The 27094-nt window shown below is 60.5% G+C and overlaps 2 protein-coding genes across 2 annotated transcripts in view; one reads left to right on the top strand and one right to left on the bottom strand.

Annotated features, from left to right (window-relative positions):
* ITSN1 (intersectin 1) overlaps positions 1-5216 on the top strand; it is a 155536-nt gene extending 150320 nt beyond the window's left edge. The window contains exons 35-39 of the mRNA XM_054713510.1: positions 957-1078; positions 1969-2051; positions 2294-2377; positions 3289-3462; positions 4920-5216. Coding sequence (XP_054569485.1) covers positions 957-1078; positions 1969-2051; positions 2294-2377; positions 3289-3462; positions 4920-5068 — 612 coding nt within the window. The 3' untranslated portion in view covers positions 5069-5216. The remainder of the gene's footprint in view (positions 1-956; positions 1079-1968; positions 2052-2293; positions 2378-3288; positions 3463-4919) is intronic.
* A 12579-nt stretch (positions 5217-17795) lies between these two features.
* Positions 17796-26207, bottom strand: ATP5PO (ATP synthase peripheral stalk subunit OSCP). Its single transcript, XM_008145727.3, has 7 exons — positions 26102-26207; positions 24943-24993; positions 23939-24049; positions 22796-22925; positions 19767-19879; positions 18205-18291; positions 17796-17977 (listed from the first exon to the last, which is right to left on the bottom strand). The coding sequence occupies exons 1-7, from the start codon at positions 26135-26137 to the stop codon at positions 17864-17866; spliced, it is 642 nt and encodes a 213-aa protein (XP_008143949.2). The 5' UTR covers positions 26138-26207; the 3' UTR covers positions 17796-17863.
* Between the last annotated feature and the right edge of the window lie 887 nt (positions 26208-27094).

A 27094-nucleotide genomic window follows, 5' to 3' on the forward strand; every position in this document is an offset into this window, starting at 1 on the left:
GGGCCCCGCCCGCTGTCTCCGCGCTGAGCCTGTGCTCAGGAGGGCGGCGCTCAGGGCGATGGGTGAGCGTCCGTTAGCTGCCCAGCGGCTCCCCCAGACCCGACGAAGGCACACCTGCCCTGGCGGGGCTCACGGTCAAGTGTGCAGATGAGCCGGGCACGGGAGAGGTGCCCACCTCCCCAATATCCCCGGGCCCCCTCCAAACTCCCCCAGGCAGCTTGACACCTCCGTGCCCCACTTTCCCAGCCGATCAGAACAGGCCCTGGGTGGGGTCCCCGAGCTATTCCTTTAGTCTGCTCCCACGTGCTGCTGTGCTTGTGTGGCTTATTGTCACGGGACAGTTTTTCTAAAGTTGTCCCTGTGGGGTGTCCTGACAGATGAATTTTCTCTGGAGCAACAGCCGTAGTTTAGAAAAAGAACAATGAACACATCTAGATCTCCCCTAGCCACTGTGCATGGAAATCTTTGGAGGGATTGCTTGGAGGCAAAGTTGAGAGGTTCTCATTCAGAAGGACTTAGAAATACCTGCAGGCCCAGCCGGTGTGGCTCAGTGGCTGAGCATTGACCTATGAACCAGGAGGTCACAGTTCGATTCCCGGTCAGGGCACAGGCCCAGGTTGCAGGCTCCATCCCCAGTAGGGGGCGTGCAGGAGGCAGCCGATCCATGATTCTCTCTCATCCTTGATGTGTCTCTCTCTCTCCCTCTCCCTTCCTCTCTGAACTCAATAAAAATATATTTTAAAAAATACCTGCGGAATGGGGAGTCCCACATTTATAACTTGCTGCCTATGAAAGTGGTGTTAACACAAGATCACCGTTCTGGTAGGGTTCACTAGAACACACACACACACACACGCACACACACACACGCACACACACACACACACACACACACACGCTCCGAGTTCCCGGGCACAGGTGCCGTCGGTCTATGAAGCCTGTGCGTTGTTTTCCAGCCCGTTTTCCTGAACGAGGTTCTGGTCAAGTTGCCCACCGACCCGTCTGGGGAGGAGCCCATCTTCCACATCTCCCACATCGACCGAGTCTACACCCTCCGCGCAGACGGCACCACCGAGAGGTGAGACCGCCGCCTCCCTGGGCCGAGGGGCGGGCAGGGCCTGTCCTTTCTTCTCGAGCCCCGAGGAGGCTGACACGTGGCAGGAATGTTCCAAATAGAACGAATCGGAGCGCATTTTGCTGAGAGTTCCCGGCAGGAGTTTTCGGCGTTGAACTTTCTGAGTTCTTTGAGATGAACGGACAGCTCTGGCCTCCCAGGCGGCAGGAAGCAAAAGGAAAGCGCCTTGGGGATTAATAGGACCCCCTCCCCCCTGCAGCCGGCTCCTCTGGACCCTGGAGCTGTGGGCACTTTGCTGCCGTGTCTGCCTGGAGCCAAAGGAAATGGATCGGCTTCCGGGCGGAGCGGACACAGGCCAGAGCATTCAGGGAGCGTGTGTGCCACGCGGAAACGGGCCAGGTTCCGTGCAGGGAGCGTGTGTGTCACACAGAAACAGCCTGGGTTCCGTGCAGGGAGCGTGTGTGTCACACAGAAACGGGCTGGTTCCGTGCAGATGGCCCGAAAGATGAAGGCCTGCCCGCGGCGTCTGCTCCCTCATGGGACGCGGCCGCTCACCTGGGAAACGGTTCCCGCTTCCCTGGACGTGAGGGCGCCTGAGCCCTCGCCTGCTGCCCTGGCTGAGCGGGCAAGTGTGCCATGCTTCCCAGGACGGGAGGGGAGCAGCAGGGCCCACGTCGCCCCGGGAGCGTCCAGGACGCGATTTTCTCCCACGGCGCCATGAGGTCTGGGGAACACCCCTGAACGCGCCCTCGGGCCTTTCTGGCTACCGGCAGGGTAGCTGGGCGTCACAGGACGTAAGCAGAGCTCGCTCTCCCAGCTGTGCTGCTGGCCCGAGTGCCCTGAGCCGGAGCCTCTCCGTCCGTCCGTCCCCAGCTCTCCGTCTCTCCTTCCAGGACGGCCTGGGTGCAGAAGATCAAAGCGGCTTCCGAGCTCTACATCGAGACGGAGAAGAAGAAGCGCGAGAAGGCGTACCTGGGTGAGGCCTCCTGCCCGCCGGGGCCCTGCGGCGGGGCCGGGACCTTGGAGCTGAGGGTGCGCCTGGCGGGGGGGGGGGGGGGGGCCGGGGAAGGTGGAGGTGGGGTGCAGGATGGGGGGCGGCAAACTCCAGAGCCAGACGCCGAGTTTAAGGGGAGGGGAGGGGTCCCCGAAGGGGGCAGGCAGACGGGAGGGTCCCATGTGGAACTGAAGCGCTCGGGGCTGCTTTTTCCGCCGCCGTAGTCCGTTCGCAGCGGGCGACCGGGATCGGAAGGCTGATGGTGAACGTGGTTGAGGGCATCGAGCTGAAGCCCTGCCGCTCCCACGGTAAGGGCCCGGGAGCCCCTGCACCCCACCATCCAGCCCCATCAGATGGCCTTTCCCTCACCCCGTGTTTCCTTCCGGACTTGGTTGCCCAGCTCTTGCTAAGAGCCTGGAGCTCTTTCCTTGACTCCTTCCCACCCTCTGCCCTCGGGGAGGCCCAGCCCTCGGGCCGCCTCTCAGGCCCCGTGCCAGCCACACGCCGCCAAGTGCCCAGTGGAAGTGCGATGCCAGAGGCGGAGCCGTCGCCTTTGCCTGGTTCTCCATCCGACGCCACTTGTTAAGCGTGGAAGTGGAGGGAGCAGACATGATGGGTGCCGAGGGCAGGGCTGCCCACCTGACGTGACCCGCCCCGCGCCCCGAGAGCCCACTCCGCGCCCCGACAGCCCGCCCCGCGCCCCAAGAGCCCGCCCTGCTCCCCCATAGCCCGCCCCGCGCCCCGACAGCCCGCCCCGCACCCCGACAGCCCGCCCCGCGCCCCGCGTCCTGAGAGCCCGCCCCGCACCCCGCGCCCCGACAGCCCGCCCCGCACCCCGACAGCCCGCCCCGCGCCCCGCGCCCCGACAGCCCGCCCCGCTCCCCGAGAACCTGCCCCGCGCCCCGACATCCCGCCCCGCTCCCCGAGAACCTGCCCCGCGCCCCGACAGCCCGCCCCGCGCCCCGCGTCCTGAGAGCCCGCCCCGCACCCCGCGCCCCGACAGCCCGCCCCGCTCCCCGAGAGCCCATCCCGCACCCCGACAGCCCGCCCCGCACCCCAACAGCCCGTCCTGCTCCCCGACAGCCCGCCCCGCGCCCGAGAGTCTGCCCAGCGCCCCGAGAGCCCGCCCCGCGCCCCGACAGCCCGCCCCGCTCCCCGAGAACCTGCCCCGCGCCCCGACATCCCGCCCGGGCGGAGTCAGCAGGCCCGTTTGCTCCAGGGAAGAGCAACCCGTACTGCGAGGTGACCATGGGCTCCCAGTGCCACATCACCAAGACCGTGCAGGACACCCTGAACCCCAAGTGGAACTCCACCTGCCAGTTCTTCATCCGGGACCTGGAGCAGGAGGTGCTCTGCATCACCGTGTTCGAGAGGGACCAGTTCTCCCCGGACGGTGAGTCCCCGCCCTCGCGTCCGGCGCGTGTGCCTGGCAGCCAGGCCAGCGTGGCTCCCTCCAGAGAGCCGGCTCCCTCCAGAGAGGCGGTGGGAGCCGTCGAGGCTCAGCCTCCTCTGCCGGGCGCCTCAGAGCAGACACAGTGCCGGGCCTCAGGGTCCCGCCCCCCACCAGCACCTGGGCCTGTGCTTCCCCAAAGCAGGTGGCTACGGGGGCCGCACCCCAAGCCTCGGCCCGGGCCTTAGGACGCGGCCGAAGCCCCTGGGATACGGACACACCGGCCGCTGAGCCAGGGGCACGTCCGCCGGTGTCCTCGGGTGGCGTTTCTGGGGGGTCCGGGTGGCACCGTGCTGGCCGCTCACCCCTCCCCTTTGCCGCGTCTGCTCCGAGCCGGGAAGAACGGGTTCGGCCGGCAGTGACCTGGGCCGGCTCACGCTGCCCTCCCAGCTGCTCTGTCTCAGGAGAGCTCGTTGCTGTGGGGGCTGCGCAGGCGCCTCCGTTGGGGCCTTCGCCGTGCGCCCTGCCGGCTCCTCCGGTGCGTGAGGTTTGAGGCCGCACTGGGTTCCTTCCTGGAGAAACATCAGTGACACCCGCACTAGGTGTGTGTTGAACCTCCCGGCATGGTTTCTCTTTAAACACTTTATACTTAAAATATTTAGAGATTTTTTATTGATTTCAGAGAGAGAGGGGGAGAGAGAGAGAAACATCCATGATGGAGAGAATCATCGATTGGCTGGCTGCCTCCTGCGCACCCCACACCGGGGATCGAGCCCGCAACCCAGGCATGTGCCCTGACCGGGAATTGAACTGAACTGTGACCTCCTGGTTCAAAGGTCGATGCCCGTGAATTGCACGGCGGGGGGGGGAGGGAAAAGGGGGGCTCACGGCGTGTCTGTCCACCGGGCAGGCGTCCAGGGTTCCACAGGAGCCGTGGGAGAGGTGCTTCCTGTGCCGAGAGCCTGGGTCCTAGGAGACCCAACAGACGGCTGTCACGTGACGGGGAAGGACTGCTGGTCCGAGCCCCCAGCACCACCGTGTGTCACAGCACCTGACAGCTTTCTAACGGTCCGCGCCCATTCTCGTGTGGACACTCAGGTTGGACGGGCAGAGCGCGCCCCTGTGCCAGCCCAGCCTTCGTCCAGATGTGCTGGTCACGGACATGGCAGGTGGGGCGGCTGCCATGACCCCTGCGTTGCCGAGGCCTCCAGGCAGCCGCAGCCCGAGGGAGGCCCCGGGGGTGGGGCCCGAGTCCGCATCTCACTCCTCCGGACGCCCCTCCACGCCCACCCCTCCTCCTCTGCTTCTTGCTCCACGTGCCACGGAGCCGTGGACTCCGCGCGCCAACCTCACTGCCTTTGCGCAGGAGGGGAGGACGCTTCGCGGGGAGCCCCCCACGCCAGGTCCGTGCCTGGGCGGGCAGGAGCCCGTCCCGAGCAGGCCGTCCGCTCTCCTTGCAGATTTCCTGGGCCGGACGGAGATCCGCGTGGCCGACATCAAGCGGGACCAGGGTTCCAAGGGCCCGGTGACCAAGTGTCTGCTGCTGCACGAGGTGCCCACGGGCGAGATCGTGGTCCGCCTGGACCTCCAGCTCTTCGACGAGCCCTAGGGCGCGGCCAGGCCGCACCAGGCCCAGCCGGCCAGCCGATGCCCCGGGCACGGTGTGCTCTCCCAAGACCGGCATGCGGGCGGCCGCGGGCCACGGGCGGCGAAGACAGGCCCCTCAGTGACGTGGGAGTCATTCTCGACAATCCCCCCCCCACAGCCTCCCGTTCTATGGACCAAACTGTCTCCCTCCGTCCTCACTGCGGCCTCCGCTCCGCTCGGCGGCGTGGAGGGGCTTGGGAACGCGCTGCCCGCCGGCCGGGGGGTCACTGGCAGTGTCTGCCCTTTGGGAGAACTCACGCCCCTCCTGCCTCTCCCCTCCGCCGGCCCCGTCGCCCCGGGGCCGGCCCCTGGTTGTCAGAAGAGATTCCGATGGTCCGGCCGCTGTCTGGAACCTCATTCCCCTCTGGGGTCTCGTCCGACACGCTGCCCTGGCTTCACCGGGAGCCGGGGGGCGGCTCCTGAAGACCCCAGCGGGCGGGCGGGTGCGCCCCTGGCCCCTCCAGGTCTCGTACGGACCGTCAGTGAGCAAGCTCCCTGGCCACGCGCGGGTGATTCGGTTCTGATTCCCAGCAAGCCGGGGTGGGGGGGGGGGGGGGGGCGATGGTGGAGGAAGCGGTGACGCCCTGGGGCTGTCCGGCCGCAGTCACGGAAAGGCTGCCTGACGCTAGCATCCCGGTCGCTGGCCCAGGTGCCCGCTCTCGGCCGAATGTGCCATCGCAGTCCCGGCGGCCAGCTCCCCAGCTCCGAGCCGCTCCTGCTCCACACCGGGCCCTGACTGCGCCCTGACTGCGGCGGTTGCAGGAGCTGGAATTCCCCAAGAGGCGCCTGGGGCACGGACGGCGGAGGGAGAGCGGGAGGGCGGAAAGCTGTGAGGGTGCGTGGTGGGTGGGCCGGACCCCGGGGCGCGGGCCTGCGGGAGGAGAGGGGAGCCTGCCCGCCCTCCGCAGCCCGCAGCTGGAGCCTGCAGCGAGGAGCCCACGGCGGCTGTGGGTTTGAGTTCTGTGATCGCCCCGAACCCCAGCCGCTGGGCCGGTAGTGAGATGACGACTCGGTTCGCTCATGACACGCGTGGGTCATGTTCCGCTCGCAGGTCACCGCTCTCAGTCCCGGCGCGTTGCGGACACGAAATGCTCTCTCGGTCCGGAGGCAGCTGCCCGTGGGCGGCTCTCGGGGTTCCTTAGGGCCGCGGCGCTCTCCCCGGGACAGCAGCGACCGCGGGGTCCCGCCACGGGGACCGGTGTGTCTCCATCTTCCCTGAGAGCCCTGTCGCAGCACACGCGGTTTTTAAAGTGTGTGTGTGTGCGTGTGTGTGTGTGCGTGTGTGTGTGTGCATGTGTGCGTGTGTGTGTGTGCGTGTGTGTGCGTGTGTGTGCGTGTGTGTATGTGTGTGTGCGCGTGTGTGTATGTGTGTGTGTGTGTGTGCGTGTGTGTGCGCGTGCGTGCGTGTGCGTGTGTGTGTGCGTGTGTGTGCATGTGTGTGCGTGTGTGTGTGTTGGGAAGGACACCATGTTTACATTTCATACTTTTAAAAACAACCATTTTATTATTTATTTGTTGGAGACAGTGTAGACTTTGTATCAGGAACAACAGACGTGCGTGTTCTGTGAAACAAGCCATGTTCCCTGCAGTTGGAAACGTTCCAGTCTGGGCCGGTTTCCCCGGGCGCCTGGCCTGTCACACGGAAACGCGGGCGCCCTCCGGCTCTGTCCTGGCGGCTGAGCAGAGCGGCTTCCAACGGCACCGCCAGTAGCCGTGGCGCTCACGCCCTCGTGTCCCGGCGTCGGGGCGTCTGGAGGGCGTGTTGCGGGGCGGAGTCCTCCGTGGCGGTGAGCGGTGGACGGGCCGCCGTGCCCAGCCGCCTGCTGTCCCTCCTCTCACTGGCCGTCCCTGCGTGTCCGCGTTGGCATCACTCCCGCGTCGTAGGATGTGCGCGCACGAGGACACATGTCCTGTGGCCCTTTAGGACGCAGAGTCCGGGCGGGCGTTAATGTCGCCGGAGGAGCGGCGTGTGGCCGTGTTCCCCAGGGGACTGTCCTGGCACCCGGCGCTGGCCTCGGGGGGCAGACTGGGGCAGGGTCCGGGCTCAGTGCTGGGTCTGTGCTGGGACCCACCCTGATCGTCCTGTCCTCCGGTGCGTGTGGCTGGCCCGCGGCCCCGCTGTGACGGGTGGGCGGGCCGGGGGAGGCGCGTGGGGGTGCGTGGAGCCCCTGGCTCGGCCGTTTCTTCCCGTCTGCCTTTGGGGCGAGGTTGCACAGACGCCGTGTCCCTCGCAATAAGCACCTGCGCCCTGGCTGCCTGCCCCCCCTCTGCCCAGCCCCCTCCCCCCTCCCCCTCCCCCTCCCCCCTGCCCACTTCCCTCGCTCTGGGCGGCCGTGCCCCTCACCAGCCAGGGCTCCTCCGCTCGCAGGGCCAGACCCGAAGGCGGGAGCCCTGAGCTCGGCTTCCCGGGCCAGCGGTCCTGGTGCCGGTCCTGGTGCCGGTCCTGGTGCCGCTGGGGCAGCGTCTCTGGGTGGCGAGGTCCCCGGCCCGCGGGTAAGCAGCACCCTCCCCGGGACACGTGGCTCCTTCAGACCAGGCCCGCCTGCCCCTGGGGCCGGCCTCTCGGGACGTCCGTCCTGCACCGGAGGGAGGGCTGCACCGGTTCGCCGGGAACCAGGGCTTCTTTCCCGCGGTGGCGGGATGGCTGCCTTTCCCCTCCCGGAGCCCTGGTTTTGTGCTTTTATCATCAAAAACGGACACTCCTGTGCGGCTCTTTCCAACGCTGTGTTCCTCTGCGTCCCTCCTCTGCCGCCCCATCCCTCCCGGCCTCCCGTTTCTGGGTCTAAACCAAACGGGGCGCAGGGCACAGAGGGTGACCCAGGAACCAGAGGAAGGGCGAGGGGCCCGCCCAGCCTTCTACCCGCTGCCGCCACGGGTGGGCGATCTCCCTCGGGAAGCGGTGGTCCCGCAGGCAGGGCCCAGGGTGCTGGCTCCCCTCCCGCAGCCCCAAGCCATGGCCACTTGCTGGGGGTCTGAGGTGATGGAGCGCGAGGGCAGGGAGTTAGGGCTTGACCCCCGCCCTCCCGGGGGTGCCCAGGACACGGAGCCTTTCCCTGCTGTGGGGGCTGGGGCTGTGCGGGTCCTTAGCCTTCCCCACGTCTCTGCATCTGATTGGCTGAGAGCCCCTGAGGTCGGGTGTAGGGGCCTGGGGTTCAGTTGGTGTCGTCCATGGGGGGCTGGCCTCTGGCTGGCTCTGCTCCCCAAGCAGGACCCCCTCTGTGCACGACTGACCGTCTCTGTCGAGGCTTGGACGTGCAGGACTGTTGTGGGGATGCAGACACCCCATGCGTGTGTGTGTGTGTGTGTGTGTGTGTGTGTGTGCGCGTGCACGGGCCACGGGGAAGGAATGGGTGAGTGTCTTGAGCAGGGAGGCAGGTCGGCCTGACCCTCGGTTGTCGTGCTCAGAATCTGTGGGCCGAGACAAAGGAACCCGCGAGGCTCCTGTTCACAATTATTGAGAATTTCGAGGCGGCGACAGCAGGGAATTAAACTGAGCGCCGGCCCCTCTAGCACAGGTCCCGTGACTGCAGGTCACGCCCACAGCGGCCCGGCCACACTGTTTCCAGCTGGTCCTCGGCGCGGCCTCCTCGGCGGGGCCTCCTCGGCGGCTCCCGGCTGTGAGTCTCCGGCAGGCGTGCGGAGCTGGGCAGACGACAGCACGCACGGCCTGCACTGTCAGAGGGACGAGACCCAGGCCCCCTGTTGGCAGATAGAGCCCGGGTGCACCACGAGGCACCAAGAGGCCTTTGAGCTTTGACCCTTGACCCACCAATTTGAAAGAAAACCCTCCCTTGTGGTCTGCGGTCATCCGCAGGGGTTTTCTCCCAGCCTCGTCGACCGTCGGGGACGGGTGGGGCAGTGCTCAGCGCCCTCCCCGGGGCTGGCCGCTGCTCCTCCCTCGCAGCTCGGGGAGAGAGGCCCTGCCCGGAGCCAGCTCCCCGCCCTGCTGGGCCGGATGGACCCCGGGTGTCGGGGCACCTGCTTCTGAGCGGCAGGGACGCCCCCACTGGGCTCTCCCGCAGGATCCCACCTCTGGCCTGTGAGGAGGGTGCTGTCAGGAGAGAGGGCAGAGCCCCCCGGCGGGGGGCCCCCCGTTCTGGAGCCACAGCTCCGGGGGCGGAGGATCAGAGTCGGGCGGCGGCTCACGGGCTGCCCCTGCCGGGCCGGACGCTCCGCAGCCGTGCCAGCCCCGCTCGCCCTCCGCAGCGGGTCCCAGTTCCACACGCGCAGCAACAACCCTCTCTCCGTGTGGGTGTCTTCTTGGGCAGCGAACGGATGTCCGGTTCCGCGAATGTTTTATCAGGCGACAGCCTTCAAACGTCCGCCGCTCACGGCTCGCCGTCGGAGGCAGACATTCCAGCGGGTGTTTGGTCGTGCTGTTTGTCTGTCCACGTGCATTTGAAACATGCGTGGCCAAGAGCCCAGAGTCTACGGACTGAAACCAGCCTCAGGGCGTGCCCTCCGGCGCCTGGCCAGCTGTGGGCTGCCCCTCGCTGCCCTCCCCTGCCCTGCGTGGACGGGGAAGCTGGCATTCACGTGGTTCAGGCGTGTTGCCTTAGCGACAGGAGCTTCGGGCCCTCACATGCCCCGGTGGTCAGCATTTGTGTAAATATGTGTGTGCAGATGAGAGATTTGTGCAGAAACGTTCTGTGTGGTCAGCGGCCCTCGCTCCCGGCTCCCTGCGTGTGGTGTGGTCTGCAGCTGAGAAAAGGGCGGAGTCCCCTCCACGCGTGAAGTCTGTCTGCTGTTTAAGTGGTGTCTGCTGCGCCCCTGCCGTGTGTCTGGGGACTGTGCGCGGGGAACTGTCTGCCTGGTGTGTAAGCCGTGCTGTCACATGTTGCAGATTCTGTAGGCCGATATTTAACTTGTTATCGTCACGTGTGCTTTTTCACTGAGAGATTATTTTTCTGTATGTATAGGAGAGTATTTTAGGTATCTAATTTAAGGGTATAAAACGATAGGAAAATGTTAAAACCTATTCCAGGAGTAGACAATGCTCCATCAGAGAGCGTGGCTGATCTGACTTGCGGGCCACGCCCTTCTGGATGGAGCAGTGCATCCGTTGGTGTCTGCATGTGGGTGGGATTCCTGGGCGTCTCCCCGCCTCCCCTACTGCACAGCCCCGGGGGGGGGGGGGGGGGGGGGTGCAGGGTGAAGCTGCTCCCGGCATCACAGAGCAGCCTGCAGTGCCCATGTCCCTGACGGAGACCCCGGGTAAGAGGCCTCCTCCCCTCCCCTCCCCTCCCCTCCCCTCCCCTCCCCTCCCAGGAAAGGGATGGAAGTCCAGGCTGCCTGGGGCACAGACCTCGTCTATGGGGCATGAGGAGTGTCCCTGCGGCCACTGAGGGAGGAGTGGGGTGCAACCCCCCAAGAAACTCAACGTCTAAACCCCTGACAGATGCATTTGGGAGCCATTTCGGGTGGTGGCCACCCAGAGGCCAAGCCTCACCCAGCAGGCGGGCGAGGATGCCTCCGTGAAGCTAGCGGGTCTGGTACGGCGGGGGTGAAGCTAGAGGTGAAGCCAGCTGGGCCTGGTGTGATGGGGTGAAGCTGGCCGGGCCTGGTGTGACGGGGTGAAGCCGGCCGGGCCTGGTGTGACGGGGTGAAGCCGGCCGGGGCTGGTGTGACGGGGTGAAGCCGGCCGGGCCTGGTGTGATGGGGTGAAGCCGGCTGGTCCTGGTGTGACGGGGTGAAGCCGGCCGGGCCTGGTGAGGTGGGGGTGAAGCCGGCCGGGCCTGGTGAGATGGGGTGAAGCCGGCCGGGCCTGGTGAGATGGGGGTGAAGCCGGCCGGGGCTGGTGAGACGGGGTGAAGCCGGCCGGGCCTGGTGAGATGGGGGTGAAGCCGGCCGGGCCTGGTGTGATGGGGTGAAGCCGGCCGGGCCTGGTGAGGTGGGGGGTGAAGCCGGCCGGGCCTGGTGAGATGGGGTGAAGCCGGCCGGGGCTGGTGTGATGGGGTGAAGCCGGCCGGGCCTGGTGAGGTGGGGGTGAAGCCGGCCGGGGCTGGTGTGACGGGGTGAAGCCGGCCGGGCCTGGTGTGATGGGGTGAAGCCGACCGGGCCTGGTGAGGTGGGGGTGAAGCCGGCCGGGGCTGGTGTGACGGGGTGAAGCCGGCCGGGCCTGGTGTGACGGGGTGAAGCCGGCCGGGCCTGGTGAGGTGGGGGTGAAGCCGGCTGGGCCTGGTGTGACGGGGTGAAGCCGGCCGGGCCTGGTGAGGTGGGGGTGAAGCCGGCTGGGCCTGGTGTGACGGGGTGAAGCCGGCCGGGCCTGGTGAGGTGGGGGTGAAGCCGGTCGGGCCTGGTGTGACGGGGTGAAGCCGGCCGGGCCTGGTGTGACGGGGTGAAGCCAGCCAGGCCTGGTGTGACGGGGTGAAGCCGGCCGGGCACGTGGGTCACTGTGGAAGTGCAGGGCCCGTGGCTTGACGTCGGGGAGTGTGAGTTTTAGGTTTTCAACGTTCCTTTCCACGAGTCGCTCTCCAATGGGCTGAAATGGGCCGATGCTGGAGTCCGGGTGGCTTCCTGGACTCGAGGGGGGAGCGGGGGGTGCGATTTCCAGAAGCTTCCTGGCATCGCTTCACTCACGTCGCCTGCGAACGCCGGAGGAGCTGCCCGCGTGGATGCAGCGGACCTGATTCCCGAGGGCGGAGCCGCTGGCGAGCGTGTGTGCCTGTCCCGTGTCCCGTGTGTGGCCGCCATCAGGGCACCCGAGCTCGGGGCCTCCGCCCGGGGCTGGTCCAGGCCCGTCCCTAGCCCCACGCCCTCTTGGCCGGGCAGCAGCTTTGTTCCAGAAAGTTCCAGCCACGCCAGCGGAAGGGGCTCCGCCCCCGTCAGGGAAAGACGGTCTCCATCCTGACAGAGGCCTGTGTTTCAGTGACCGAGGTCCCAGGCCGCGGCCACGCGCCCCTCACAGCCTGCGGGGAGCACAGCGCCCCGGGGGGTCCTGCTGACTGTGATCTACTTCTGCTTCCCACGGAGCGGACGCACTGTCGGCGGGCCGGCCACGGAGCCCTAAAGCCACGGCCCGCTGTGGACGTGCCGCTGTGTGTGTGTCTCAAGTTGGACGAGGCGGCCGATCGTTAGTCCTCTTTTTTGCGTTTGAAAGGAGATGCGGTTCCGTTTGCTGTTCGTGTTTCTGTGGCCCCTTCGATGTCCGGACTGTAGGTCTCACCGACGCCGACGGCGGTGCCTGTGCTGTGTCCCCCTCGAACCGGTCGCCGCGCACCAATGCTCCTGTCCCCGTGGCTCTCCGGGGAGAGGAGTCCCTGCCACGGCCGCCGCTGACCTGTGCGTCTGCCCCCCCCCCCCCCCAATAAAGTGAGAAAAGCCGGCCGCGGCCGCGGCTTCTTCGGGTTCTTTCTGTCCCACCCCCTTTCCGAGCCGGCAGATAAGGCTGTGGTTGTGGAAGGAAAATTATGTAAAAATAACCATAAAATACCAACCAACCCCTCCCAACCGTCCCTGGCCTCCTTCAGACAAACCTCAGCACGAAGCAGACACGAGTCCCGGTCCCACGTACTTCTGAGACCCTGAGGGTCCGTGTGTGCAGCAGGAGAAGCGGGGGTGGGGGGGGGGGGGGCGCAGAAGCCGGATTGTCCCACAGACACTCAGGGCGGCCTGGCTGCCCCCCAGGAGTTTGTCAATTCAAACAGCTCAAACCTTCACTGTTAACTCTCGCCGACCGACAGCAAACCGCCCCTGGATGCGTCTCCTCAGTCTCATGGGCGATAGCACCGTCTCTGCCCTGGTTTTAAGGTAATTCTTCCTGTTTCCTCACGGATTTATCTCAACATGACCCAGGCCTCCAGCCCTCTGCTCGGCTTGGACAGTAGTTGATGGTTAGAGCACATTTTACAAACTGACCCCCATTGGAAAAGCATAAACATCACATGCCCTTTTCCTGGGGGTGATTTGAAGTTTTAAGAAATAAATCAAACGTCACTAAAAACAAGAGCCTGAGCCAGCTTTCTCCGGGACTGACAGGGCCCCGTCCGCACTCGCCGGGACGAGGAGACACTGGAATAAAACCGGGGATAATTCCTCTTTAAGCAGAACTGTTGCCAACATAATCCAGGCACTATCTAGTCTAGAACATTAATTACTTTCCCTCTAATTACAGAAGTCACACTTGTTAATGCAGAAAATGCAGCAAGCACAGGGAGCACAAAGAAAACGAACCGCTTAGTGGCCATCCTCCGCTCAGAAACGGATGTTAGCTTCCTGCGCCGTCTTTCCTGGACTTCTGTGCCTGCGCGCGTGCCTGTGTGTGTGTGCGTGTGTGTGTGTGTGCGCGCGCCTGTGTGTGCGCATTCCAGATTCTCTGTATCATTTAATTGCTAATACGCACCAAGCTCTTCTCATGGGCAGGCACAGTTCAGTCACATAATTTACATAAATCACCCCGCTTATATTTTGAATGCTGTAAATCAGATTTCTTTCTGTGTATACACACACACACACACACACACACACACATATATACATATATTGAGGTATATGTAGATATATAGAATAGACATATATGTTGAAGAATATATATATTTTAAATATATTTTTATTTATTTCAGAGAGGAAGGGAGAGGGAGAGAAACATCAGTGATGAGAGAGAATCATGGATCAGCTGCCTCCTGCACGCCCTCCACTGGGGATCAAGCCTGCAACCCGGGCCTGTGCCCTGACCGGGAATCGAACCGTGACCTCCTGGTTTGTAGGTTGATGCTCAGCCATGAGCCACGCTGGTTGGGCAGAAGAATATATATATTTATGTATGTAAGGACTGCCTTGCATCCCGTTGTCTGAATGAGCCCGAGTTCCCCTGAGTTATCTAAACAAGCTGAATGGTGCAGGTTTAAGGCGCTTCAAAACGTCGCCGTGGTGCCCAGGGCTGTGACGGACGTCCTGGTCCATGATCCCGGGCTCATCGCCGATGACCGCGGGGCGCTGTGTGCAGCACCTGCTCATTCCCCCCACGCCAGGGGCGTCAGCCCCAGGAGGCTCCCGTGATTCTGAAGGATTTGGGCGGTAAGAGGCTCCCCCGCGGGTCTGGAGGCTGCGGGTTTGCGGGATGTGGAGTGCAGCGTGGCCTCGCCCATGGCGGGTGAGCTGGGCGGACGCAGGTGCGTGCGGGAACCTGGCTGTTGGTCAGGAACAGGCCCAGCTGCCAAGACTTAGAGGGCGAAGCCCGTGGCTTTCCTCCTCCCTCCTGTGCGCACTCCGTGGGCAGGGCCGGCAGGCGGCTCTGCCCTTAACTCACCTGGCCTTTCCCTGGGAGCGTGGCTGCTGCAGCTCCCACCGTCTCCCCTGCTTCCAGCCCGCGGGCCGGGGGCCGCGAGGAGGCCCCCAGGGAGGCCACGCGCCCGCTCCCCGCTCTCCGCCCCGCTCCCCTCCTCTCCATCGGCTGGGACTCGCTCCCTGATCAGGTACGGCCGGGAGGCTGGGTGCGGGCTCTGTCCCTGGGTGGCCCTATGCTCGCTGAGCGGGAGGGGGCGGAATTGGGGCCACGCAGCCCCCGGGGGACTCCCGGCTCCCGGGAAAGTACCCAGAGGCCCCAACGTGGTGTCTGCCTCCCGCGCCACCTTAGGAGGTTGTGTAGCTGGTTTGCGAGGAGGAAGCCAGGCTTCGGCCAAGGTGACAGCAGGAGGTGATGTGGTGCCAGGTGGGGGCACGCTGGTCCCCGCGGGGACGGGGCGTCGGGGCCCAGGGACCTGCAGAGCTCCGAGCTGCAGAGGCCGGCCCTGCCCACCAGGGGGCTCTGGGCCGTCTACTATTTGCTGGGTGAGCGGGTGGGTGGGGCATTGGGGGCTCGTGGGAGAGGCCCCGGAATCAGCTAGGACTGGCTTTGCCTGGTGGCTCCAGTGAGGGCAGCCGAGGAGCCAGGTGTGGCCGGGGACAGGGTGGCACCGGCAGGAAAGGGGGATGAGAGCCCGGCTGACCCACCAGCGGTGCGAACACGGGGTCCTGCGCCACCCCAGGCCCCATCTTCCTCGGCTGCAGAGGGGCCTGCGGCTGCCCGGGCGGCGCGGGAAGTGTGGGCGGGAGGTCCGAGGCTGCAGAGCACCCACGAGGGTCACGCGGGCTGAGGGCGCTTTGCGGGAGAGGCCCCCTGGAGGCTGAGGCCGGGAGTCCTGAGCAGGCCCTCGACGGCGAGCCTGCAGGCGAGACCGGGCGCGCTCTGTCCAGGTTCAGTCCATCCGTCCCGGGCGCGGGTGCCCAGAGGGGTGAGAGGTCATGGAGCCGGAAACTGGTGTTTACGAAGGTCTTAGCGCGAGGCCTGCACGAGCCTCTGAAAGTGGCGCTGTGCTCCCAGGACCCGGGGACCCCGGCTCCGGTCGGGCCGGCCCCGAGTCACTGGCTTCACCCCACGTGTGTCCGCCGGGAGCAGAGCAGCCGCCCGTGTCCTGGGACTCACGGAACTTTCCGGACAGTGGCGCTGTGGCCCGCTGGCGAGAGGAGCCCATGTTTGCGGAGTGGATGTCGTTGGGGCTCTTCCTCCCCACCCGGCTCCTCTCCAGGGTCACACCGCCGCCGTGAGCCCAGGGCACGGCCACCCCTGGGCCCGGCTGTCTCCGAGGACAGCGTTTCGCCCTTGTTGTTTGTTGTGCTAAATTCTGCTCATAAATTCTGCGGCACACAAAAATATTTTTTGCGAATCTGACGAAAAATATGGGTATAACTTTGGTTCATTCACACCGGACAGCTGTTGTTGTGTTGCTGTTTTCATTTTTTTAAACTATCTGAGGGACAGGAGGCCAGTGCCCCCGACCAGCAGGTAGCGCGTGTCCTAAGAATCCCAGCACCACCGCGTGGAACAGCCGCTGTTCTCAGGCCATCTCAGGATAGAATGGTCACAGGAGCCAAAGGGTCCCCTCCCTGTTTGGCTCCCAGCCTGCTGATTGGCTGGAAGCCTTGACTGGCGGGCCCCCTGGGCCTTCCCTGGAGTCCTGTCTCCCGTCGGGGCTGACCCTCGGGTCACGGGGGGGGTGGGGGGGTGCGTAGCAGGTGAGAAGCCTGTTTGCTGCCTCCTCTTGCCGAGACAGCGCTGCCCTGGCCCACGGAACGCCTGTTAGCACAGCACTCTTCCACTCTGATTCTGGAGTGGAGACATCTGTTCTGCCAGAATCTGTCAGAGCCGACAGGAAACATGGCTGCCTTTACACTAAGACCACTCTGGGCTCCCACCAGGTCGAAATGCACAGGACGGGACAGCTCCTCAGGGGGCGGGATGAGCACCTGGCTCGTGCCATTCAGTTGGTTGAGCGTCGCCGGTACACCGAGAGGTTTGCGGTTTAATTCCTGGTCAGGGCACATGCCCGGTGGGTGTGCTCCTGCCGGGTGCATACAGGAGGCAATCGATCGATGTTTCTCTCTCATAAAAACAGCCCTAGCCGGTTTTGCTCAGTGGCTAGATCACTGGCCCCTGAACTGAAGGGTCACTGGTTCGATTCTGGTCAAGGGCACGTACCTCACTGCAGGCTCAATCCCGGGCCTTGGTTGGGCTGTGTGCAGGAGGCAACCAATCGATGTGTCTCTCTCACACTGATGCTTCTCTATCCCCCTCCCTTCTACTCCCAATGGAAAAAATATCAATGGGTGATGATTAACAACCAAAATAATCACTACACACACACACACACACACACACACACACACACACACACGAATAATTGGGTGAGCACCACCGAGCACTTCAGGAGACCCAACCCTCTGGGCCAGTGATGGGCTGGATTCTGGCGCTGGGAGGCAGCAGAGAGAGAGGGGGGTGCCATGTCGGGCCCATAGAACCGCTTTCAGGATCCTTGTTTGAGATGGACTCTGAAAGCAGAAACGCCAAGACCAGCAGCAGCCTGGTTCACGGGTATCCCCCCCACCCCTGCACCGGCTGAGGCCAGGGAGACAGGTGTCAGGGAGCCAGGCATAAAATGAGGCTCAAGGGTAACTATTTTTCCTAATGGACATGAGCTTCCTTAGGTTCCTAATAATCTACACACACTAGGTTCTCTAGCCAAAGGGCCTCTAGTCTTCACACAAGGAGATACTGTAAGAACAATCCTATGTAATAATGAGGTAATATGCAAACTAGTCGACTGTCACACCCCCACAAGATGGCTGCCTATGACTAGGCCAGCTGGGGGGGGGGGCAGTTGGGGGCAATTAGGCTGGCGGGGGGGGGGGCAGTTAGGAGCAACCAGGCCAGCAGGGGGGCAGTGAGGGGCTATCAGGCCAGCACGCAGAGGCAGTTAGGGGCGACCAGGCAGGCAGGTGAGCGATTAGGAGCCAGCGGTCCAGGATTGTGAGAGGGATCCCAGACTGGAGAGGGTGCAGGCTGGGCTGAGGGGACACTCCCCCCTCCAAGCATGAATTTTGTGCACCAGGCCTCTAGTCCTACATAATAAAAGGCTAATATGCAAATTGTCCCCTTGGGAGTCCCACTGGGAGACCAGGAGTTCAATCGCTCGCTATGATGTGTGCTGACCACCAGGGGGCGGTGTGGAACATGGCAGGCGACCAGTGGCGGTGGCCAGGAGCTAAGGGAGTGAGGGAAGGAGGAGGCGGGGAGGCAGGGAGGCAGGGAACCTGATCGGTCCTGATCCCCGGCCAGGCCTAGGGACCCCACCCCTGCACGAATTCGTGCACCAGGCCTCTAGTATAAGAATAAGGCACCCTGTGTTTCCACTTGAAGAACAGTGAGCAGTATATTCTGTTCAGGAAGCATTTTATTGTTGCTCCAAGTTTGACATTTTCACCGACAGAAACATCAGCGCGTTCAGAACACCTCCCGCATGGCCTTGCTCAGCTTCTGGATCTTGGTTTTCGCAGACATGTCAACATACTTCTCTCCAATGCGCACAATCATCCCGCCCATGATGGACGGGTCCGTCTAGGAGAGCAAACGGGATGGAAATGTGAAAACACACGGACCTTGCGCCAAGCAAATGGAACGACAAAAAGTGCCTCCAAGGCCACGTGTGCTGACGCTGAGACGTGAGCACACCCAGGGGGGGCCCGGTCAGCTGTTCCGACAGGAAGTGCCAAGTCCCAGGACAGGCACAGCCGCCCGGACAGCCCTGAGTGACAGCCCGAGGAAACACCACGTAACAAACCTACCTTCACCTCCAGCTTCAACACTTGGCCTTTCCCCAGGAAGCTGTTCAGGACCGTCTTTAATTCCGAGAGAGAGGCTTCATCTAAAGCCTGGAAAGGAACATAACCCTCTTTACACTCAGAGGAAGCAGAACGGACACTCCCCACATCGCCCCGGGAGGCCCCACCACCCCGGGAGGCCCCGTCGCCCCGGAGGCCCCGTCGCCCCGGGAGGCGACCCGGGAGGCCTGCATCAGCCCGGGAGGCCCCACCGCCCCGGGAGGCCCCGTCGCCCCGGGAGGCCTGCATCAGCCCGGGAGGCCCCATCGCCCCAGGAGGCCCCACGCCCGGGAGGCCCCGCCGCCCCGGGAGGCCCCGTCGCCCTGAGAGGACAGCAGCCATTATTCCCACTTCACATATGTGAGAACTGAGGCTCACGGTGGCTAAGAAACTCACTTCACGTATGTGAGAACTGAGGCTCACGGTGGCTAAGAAACTCACGCAAGGTTGCCCAGGGAGTGAGGACCAGCGCCAACATTTGAAATCAGTCTATTTCTAACGTCGATGCCCTTAGTCACTAATCAAAGTGTGTGTCTTATTAAAGAGTAGAGCGACCTGCCCCGGGCCTGGCCATGGGACAGTGTGGCCCTCGGCTGGTAAATGTCCCTGAAACTGGCCCGGCCAGGTTGGAGCATCGTCCTGCTACGCCAAGGTTGCAGGTTCCACCCGCGATCAGGGCACACACAGGAACCGACCACTGGAGGCACGGATAAGTGGAACCACAATCCATGTCTCTCTCCCTCTGTCTCTAAAATCAATAAACGAAATGGAATGGGACGTCCCTGACACCGCCCATTGGAGACGCAGAGCGCCGTGCGGACTAGGAATGGCCGCCAGGAGGCCAGGCGCCGCCGACTCCGAGCACACCTGCTGCCCTCCGGGGCCAAGTCCCACAGCCGGTTCCCTACACTGAAGCGCAGCAGGAAAAGACAGACTCAAGACAAGACAATGAACTCTGGGGAGGGGGGAGCCGAAGGAGCATGGGCTGCTGAGAGAGGTCTGAGTTCGAATCCAGCGTCACCGCTTGTGACCAGAACAAACAACTTAACCTCCCTGGCTTGCTCCCTTGCCTGTAACAGAGAGAATCATGCTTCTACTTCGCACGGACCGCGGACAATAAATTACACAAGTTCCCAGCACATGGACGGGCTCAGCAAATGGCGGCCATTACAGCCCACGCCATCCAGTCAGCAAGAGTAAAGGGCCTGTGTGCCCCACACTCGCCCCTTCACCCCCAGACTGGAAACCCGAGTCTCAGTAACTAACGAAGAACTCACACCTGCATCGGAGCACAAACCTAACACCCTCAGCCCGGCTCCAGCCTTAGGAACAGCCTCCGGTCAGGGAGGCGTGAAGGTCACGCAGCCGCTCCAGAGCGCAGGCTCACGGAAGCTGGCGAACAGAGCAAACCTCCAGGGACAGGTCACCTTTCCCCAGGCCTTGATTTTCGCCCTTTTTTTTTTTTTGTTCTGCCAAATGCGATGCACGAAATGCCAGGCGAACGCAGCGGCCACAGCCCCACTTACAGACGCAGTGGTCACAGTGCAGGGGACCTCTCCCCGGTGGACACTCATCATGGTGGAAAAGGCAGAAATGACGGCGGGCGTGCTGGTCAGGCGGCCATTTTCAGCGAGCAAATCTGGGGAAGTGAAGGTGTTTCAGTCACTGGACACTCATTTAAAATGGTCCTTCATGGGTTTATGGTCACCTCCAAAGCATCATTTGTGGCCTGAAAATATTGTATTCAGCCCTAGCTGGGTTGGCTCAGTGGACAGTGTCGGCCTGTGGACTGAAAGGCCCGGGTTCTATTCTGGTCAGGGCACATGCCTGGTTGCAGGCTCGATCCCCAGTAGGGGGTGTGCAGGAGGCAGCCGATCAATGATTTTCTCATCTGTGATGTTTCTATCTCTTTCTCCCTCTCCCTTCCTCCATGAAATCAATAAAAAAATATATTTTTAAAAATATTATATTTAATGCTCTTTAAGAATGTGAAGATGTAATTGTTATTCAATATTAGTTTGTTTTCTTAAAGAAGACTGCACCAACATGCATTTAAATTAGTAAGGGGTGTGTGCCTTACCCCAATTTGCAAGATGTAATTTGCTTAATCCCTTCACCTCTCTCAGCCAGCCCAGTGTGAACTGCATCTCTGCGTAGTGATGGTGAGCACCTTCTCCTGAGTATTTGCCACCTGCATGCTCTCTTTGGAGAGGTGTCCACTCAGGTTCTTTGCCCGTTTTTTAAATTGGATTGGTTTCTTGGTGTCGAGTTGCATCAGTTCTTTATAAATTTTGGATATTAACCCGTCGGATGTATCACTGGCGAATATGTTCTCCTATTCAGTGGGTTGTCTTTTAATTTTGTTGATGATTTCTTTGCTGTGCAAAAACTTTTAAGTTTGATGCAGTTCCACTTTTTATTTCCCTTTTCCCCAAAAATATATTGGAAAAAAATAGTGCTACAAGAAATGTCTGAGACTTTACTGTCTATGTTTTCTTCAAAGATTTTTATGGTTTTGAGTCTAACATTTAAGTCTTTAACCCATTTTGAGTTTATTCTTGTGCATGGTGTAAGAAGATGGTCTAGTGTCATTTTTTTTTTTTTTTGCATGTATCTGTCCAGTTTTCCCAACACCATTCATTCAATAGATTATCTTTGCCCCACTGTATGTTCTTGCCTCCTCTGTCAGATATTAATTGACCATAAAGGATGGGTTTATTTCTGGGCTCTCTATTCTGTTCCATTGATCTAAAGGTCTGTTTTTATGCCAGTGCCAGGCTGTTTTGATTATTCAGGGTCTTTTGTGGTTCCATACAGATTTTTTGAATATTTGTTCTCGTTCTGTGAAATCTACCATTGGTATCTCAATAGGAATTGTGTTGAATCTATACATTGCTTTGGCTAGTATGGACATTTTAATGACATTACTTCTTCCTATTCATGAGCATGGTATATGATCTACTCGTATCTTCTTCAATTTCTCTCTTCGGTGTCTTACAATTTTCTAAGTACAGGTGTTTTACATCCTTGGTTAACTTTATTCCTAGTTTTTGTGGGTGTTTTTTTTTTGTAATGTGACTGTCATTGGGGTTGTTTTCTTAGTTTGCCTTTCTGATAGCTCATTATTGGTGTATAAATATGCAAATGATTTCTGGATATTTTGTATTCTGCTACTTTACTAAGTTATCAGTTCTAGTAGTTTTTTGGTGGGATTTTTAGGGTTCTCTCTCTATATATAGTATCACGTCATCTACAAATAAGTTTTCCTTTCTAGTTTCCAATTGGATGCCTTTTCTTTTTTTTTTTTTTATATTTTATTGATATTTTACAGAGAGGAAGGGAGAGGGATAGAAAGCTAGAAACATCGATGAGAGAGAAACATCGACCAGCTGCCTCCTGCACATCCCCCACTGGGGACATGCCCACAACCAATGTACATGCCCTTGACAGGAATCGAACCTGGGACCTTTCAGTCCGCAGACCGACGCTCTATCCACTGAGCCAAACCGGTTTCGGCGGATGCCTTTTCTTTTTTTTGTCTGACTGTGGTGGCCAGGCCTTCCAGTGCTATGCTGGATAAGAGAGGTGAAAGCTGACACCCAGCTTGTTCCTGATTTTAAGGGCAATGCTTTTAGCTTCTGCCCGCTGAGTATGATGTTGGCTGTAGGCGTGTCATATATAGCCTTTGTTATACTGAGGTATGTTCCCTCTATTCCCACTTTGCTGAGTTTTAATCATAAATGGTTGCTGGATTTTTATCCTTCAATTGGTTTATGTGCTGTATCACATTAATTTATTTGCATATATTGTACCAGCCTGCATCCCTGGAATAAATCCCACTTGGCCATGGCGTATGATCTTTTAAATGTATAGCTGGAGATCTGACTTGCTAATACTTTGCTGAGGATTTTAGCACCTGTGTTCAGGGATACTGGCCTATAATTTTTTTCTCTGTGGTGCCTTTATCTGGTTTTGGAATTAGGATAATGCTGGCCTCGTAAAAGGAGCTCGGGAGCCTTCACTCCTCTTGGACTTTTTGGAATAGTTAGAGAAGGAGAGGCGTTAGCTCTTGTTTGATTGTTAGTTCTTCTAATATTTTGATCACAGCTTGCAATCTGATTTTCAAATGGAGGGCACAGAATTTAACATTCGGCTACAAATCCTCAAATTAACACGGTGTATATTAAAAAATGGTGCGCGAACACACATGCTTTGGAACTTGTGTTCTGAATTGACCGGGCGGTTTGGAAGCAGCCTGATGAACCGAAGGATGCCAATTTCTCCAAGGACAGAGGGACAGCCAGGCTCCCAACCATTCTGTTGGTGTGACTCCCACTGGGGGCCCGTGGGTTGAGATACTGAGATTAGACGTTCTTACATCTCAGCATCTTTAGCCAGTGCCCCTCACACCTGAACCCACAGACGGTTCACTGGGGAGAGTCACGGACAGGCGGGTGAGGCCTGACTCACTGTCAGGGGCAGCTGGCGCCCATGCGCCTGCCCGGCCCGCACCCCACGCGAACCTGCAGCCTCGGGAGAAAGGTCTGGTACTTACTGATCAGGTTGGACGTGAGGGGCGAAAACTTCTCTTTGGTGGTCATGTCATGCAGGCTTTTCACTTTAACAGAACGCTTTGTAAAGGGATTCAAAATCGAAGCAGCCATTTTGGGTTCCTTCAGGATTTGCTGAAAGTGCCAAAAAAGAATTTCTTAAGTTCTTTAGAGCACCAACGATCCCAGCTGCCATACACATACTTCTTATGAATCATGTATTTCATGAATTAAACAGGCACTCTCAAAGCACAAAGAACAGTTTACAATCAAGTAATTTTCTCTGCCTTTAAGAATACACCACACCGTGATTTCACACAGGAGACACTATTTCTTGAAAAAATGTAGACACTTTTTGAAATTTCTTAAAATTAACTTTTGCTTTTCGACCGAGACTATAAAAACGGTAAGCACCCCAAGATCCAGTTCACTGCGTACTTAACGTATTTAATACGGGGACTACCCTAGATTTTCACGTACCGAGAGGACACTATCCACGCCAGCACTCAGGTGCAGACCTACACGGTGCCACCCCTGGGGGGCCTCTGTATTTCAGGCTGACCCTCTGTGCTACCTCTCCGAGCTCGAGACCCAGCCCAGCCCGGGCGTGTGGTGCTTCCGAACAGCCCCCCCCCCCCCCACCCCCCCCCCCCCCCAGTCCGGGAGGGAGAGCAGGCAGGACAGGAGTGCAGGCCCCGGAGAGAGCCCTTTGTCTCCCTTTGTGAAACCACACGTCTGGATCCAGTGACCGACGCTGCTTCCATCCCTGTTACACCCCGGCCTGCCTGCCTGCCCTCAGTTACTGCGTCGGCAGCTTCTCCCTGGCGCCCGCCTGGGTCCTGTCTCTGATCCGCTGCCATCTACTGAGAAACTGCCATGTGGTGGCCCCACACACACGTGCTTCCCGAGCCACGCTGGATTACATACATGAAAGCATTCTGGAATCTGCGCTGCCCAATGGACAGTCAGGGATGCCCTGGAGCCCACACTTTTCTCTCCCTCTCACTCACAGCCTTAAGGCAGGGGCTCCTTTCTACGTCTCACCGACTTCCGGTTTTAGCCGAACCCCGTCCCACAACCCAGGTCGTTCTCTAAAGGAAGAACATACAGTTGGAACGTAGTACGAAACGGGCAGGAAAGCTACTCACTGCTACTCTTGCCAACTCCTTTTCTACTTGTTCCAGTTTGTTCTGTTTAGATGCAGCGGAATACAGAGCAGTGGCATAGCGGCCTTCCACACCGTATACCTGAACAGGTGGCTTTAAAAGAAGGCGGGCAGGGGACACAAGGAAAATCAGTTAATATTGTCAATAGCAGAATTAAATAGTTGTAACTTTAAAAAGACACCTTTTGTAGCATACGAGGTTAACTATGTTGTCAGAGAGCTATCCTGATGGCAAGTCTCAAATTGGACGTCTTTCCCCGGCCGGTGGATCCCTGAACCTCCAGTTCCTCCCGGAGAACAAGGGCCTTGGGAAAGATGGCGTCCAACACCCCTGTCAGCCAAACTACCGAGACTCAAGTCCATTAACTGGGAGATGGGCTGGCTTCCTTGGAATGCAATGCTGGTCAGTTTCAAGTATGGGAGGTTTTAACACCGATGGGAGGCAGTTTTGAACATGTGAGAGCCACGAAAGCAGGCGTTTATGAAACATGTAAAGCACACTCCGTGCATGTCACAGGAATGCTGTCTCTTAGAGCCTCCTCACCTGCGGAGCCCTTTAGCCATTTACTATGTGCCTGCGGCTTGACGTGTTTCTCACAATCCGCTGCAGGCTTCCTCTGCTCCCGCCCTCGGTGTACAACTACCCCCCAACCCCAGCCCACCCCCCGAGGGGTGCTGTGTGGCTGCAGAGAAAAGCTAAGGCTCTGAATGAGGTCTGGTCCCAGGGTAGTCCCAGGACCAAGCTGAGTGACACGGGACAAGTCCTCCCGGAGTCTCCATTTCCTCTTGTGCAGTGGGAAGGCCAGCTACTCCCGACCCTTGTTCCGGGGTTCAGGGATCCTCCTGTGTAAAGGTTACGTATGTGCCAGCCGCACAGCAGGCATTCGACACTATCCGTTCCCTAGCCCCATGCCCACGGGCGTTTTGGAACCACAAGAGTGCACTCCCGCTACGGCTGCTTCAGTCACAAAGAGGAAGCGGACCTACCCGCACGAGCTTGGCGAACGGCCGGGCCACAGACGTGCTGAAGCATCGCACCTTAGAAACAAAGGAAAGCAGGTCAGGCTCGCATACCGAGGGCTGTCTACACTGACGCCAGCCAGTCATTCAACTAGGACTGGGCCGGCCAGCTTCCCCTGCTGCTCGGGGTCATCACAGGCTGAATGAGGGGCGCTGCTGTCAGGAGAGCATTCCCCGCGGAGAGCCAGGCCCCGCTGCTTGGGAAACTGCCCTCCCACGGACCAGCTCGTGCGCGGGGACAGGCTGAGGCCGGCACACAGAACACAGAGGAAACGCTCATTTCGATGAACCTGGTGTTTCAATGTTTAGCATTTGGAGTACCACCCGCGAGCGGGATTGTACCACAAAGTGGCCGGATCCCGCTCATCCTCTGCAGGAGCTGTGCCTTCTCAGGCCCAAGTGCCGCCTGGGAATAAGGCTGAGCCCGGAGCTGGGAGCGGGGGCTGGTGTGAGAACCGGCCCCGGTTCTGAGGGCAGCCCGGCCGCGGAGGGCCAGCCCCCTGCAGGGCCCGGGTCACCTCCACACACCGGCTCCGCCGTTCACAACGAAGCCGGCTGAGGACGGAGAGCCCGGGACACCGGCGGGAAGTGAGGGCGGTCAGAGGTCAGGACGGTGCAGCGTCGCGCGGGCTTCCTCTCCCTCTGCCGTGAGGCTCCGGGGTTCGGCCCTCAGCTCTGCCCCGACCGGCGGGGCAGGACGGACCCTTGAGCCGCGGCCGCCTCACTTTCCTCGTCAGAACGCGGGACGTGCTTTCCGGTCACTCATTCCTCAGCACCACGACGACCCCGCGGCTCAGAGCCGGGCCCCGAAGGGAGCCGGACGGGCTGGGGGAGGGCCGTGTCCTGAGCTCGCAAGCCGCGGAGGCCGGGCGCCCAGCTCCCGGGGACTCAAGCCTGCGGCTCCCCGGAGCCGCTCGGAGGACGCCGAGGTCAGGCCCGCGCCCCCCGCCCGCCGCGCCCGGGGTGCGGGTGCGCGGCCGCCCGAGCCGCCCCCACTCGCCGGACCCCGCGACCCTGAACGGCGGCCACGCTCCCCAGCCGGGGCCTCGCCCTGTGGCTCTAGGGGTCCGGCGCGGTCACCCCGGGAGGCATCCTCCCGCCGGCCTTCAGGGCTCCGCCGTCTCACCTGCCGGGAGAGCCCGGACACCGCTGGCGAGGCCATCTTCTCCCCGGCGGCTGGAGGTCAAACCCGGGCTGGGAGGGAGGTGCGAGGGCGCATGCGTGCGTCAGCGTAGCCGCTCGGCCCGCTGGGAAATGTAGGCGCAGGTCGTCAGGCCGCATGCGCTGGCTGCTCCCTCGGGCTGGGAGTTGTAGTCCTTAGAGGCGGGAGGTAAACTACTGGACTGCGGCTGGGGCTGGTGGGCTGAGAGCACCTGAAAATGGAGTCCTTGCTTAACGGGGTGGCCCTGGCGGGTCTGATCTTACTTGGGAATGGACGTAGTGTCCCCAGCTTTACAGTTTCCACGTAGATAAGCACGGTGGCATTTGTGCCCCGTCACATGCATCACTGGCATCGTTAGCATCTGTATCCCTTCTTCCAACCACCCAAAGGGTTTCAAGCGCAGCTCCTCACGCTGTATTTAAAAACAACAACCCACCAACCAACCAACCTTACAGCTCCAGAAGCAGACACTACGTGCCTGTACCTGGGACACGACTGCCCTTCCACCCCCCTCCCCGCCCCCCAGCCCCATCTCACCTGAGTACTGAGACTATCTGTCGGTTTGTGAGACCCACCTAGACTCTTGATTCTGGGTAGTGTGATCATCTGAGAACTAGACCTAAAATAGGAGCCCTGGGGTTTGAACAAGCGGCACTGAAACTGAGGGCCCAACACTCGCCTTCATAAAAACAGCCCATGTCCAACCTGTCTCCCCCTAAGTGGAGCTCACCCTAACGTTCTCTTCTGTGCAGAATGGAGTTGGCCCACAGAGGGCGGGTTGGAATTACCTGGCTGTAATAATGGGGTCCTGCGGTCCATTGAAACGTGTGTGTTTTTCCTGCTCAGATCTATTATACGAACACAGATTTATTCACTAACTTATCCTTTTAGAGTGCAGTTTTACTCATTATTACAAAAAACCCCACACAAAAACTTGTAAAAATGCAAAAAAAGAAG

The sequence above is a fragment of the Eptesicus fuscus genome, chromosome 3 (genome assembly GCF_027574615.1).
Source record: "Eptesicus fuscus isolate TK198812 chromosome 3, DD_ASM_mEF_20220401, whole genome shotgun sequence".
Lineage (NCBI taxonomy): Eukaryota > Metazoa > Chordata > Mammalia > Chiroptera > Vespertilionidae > Eptesicus > Eptesicus fuscus.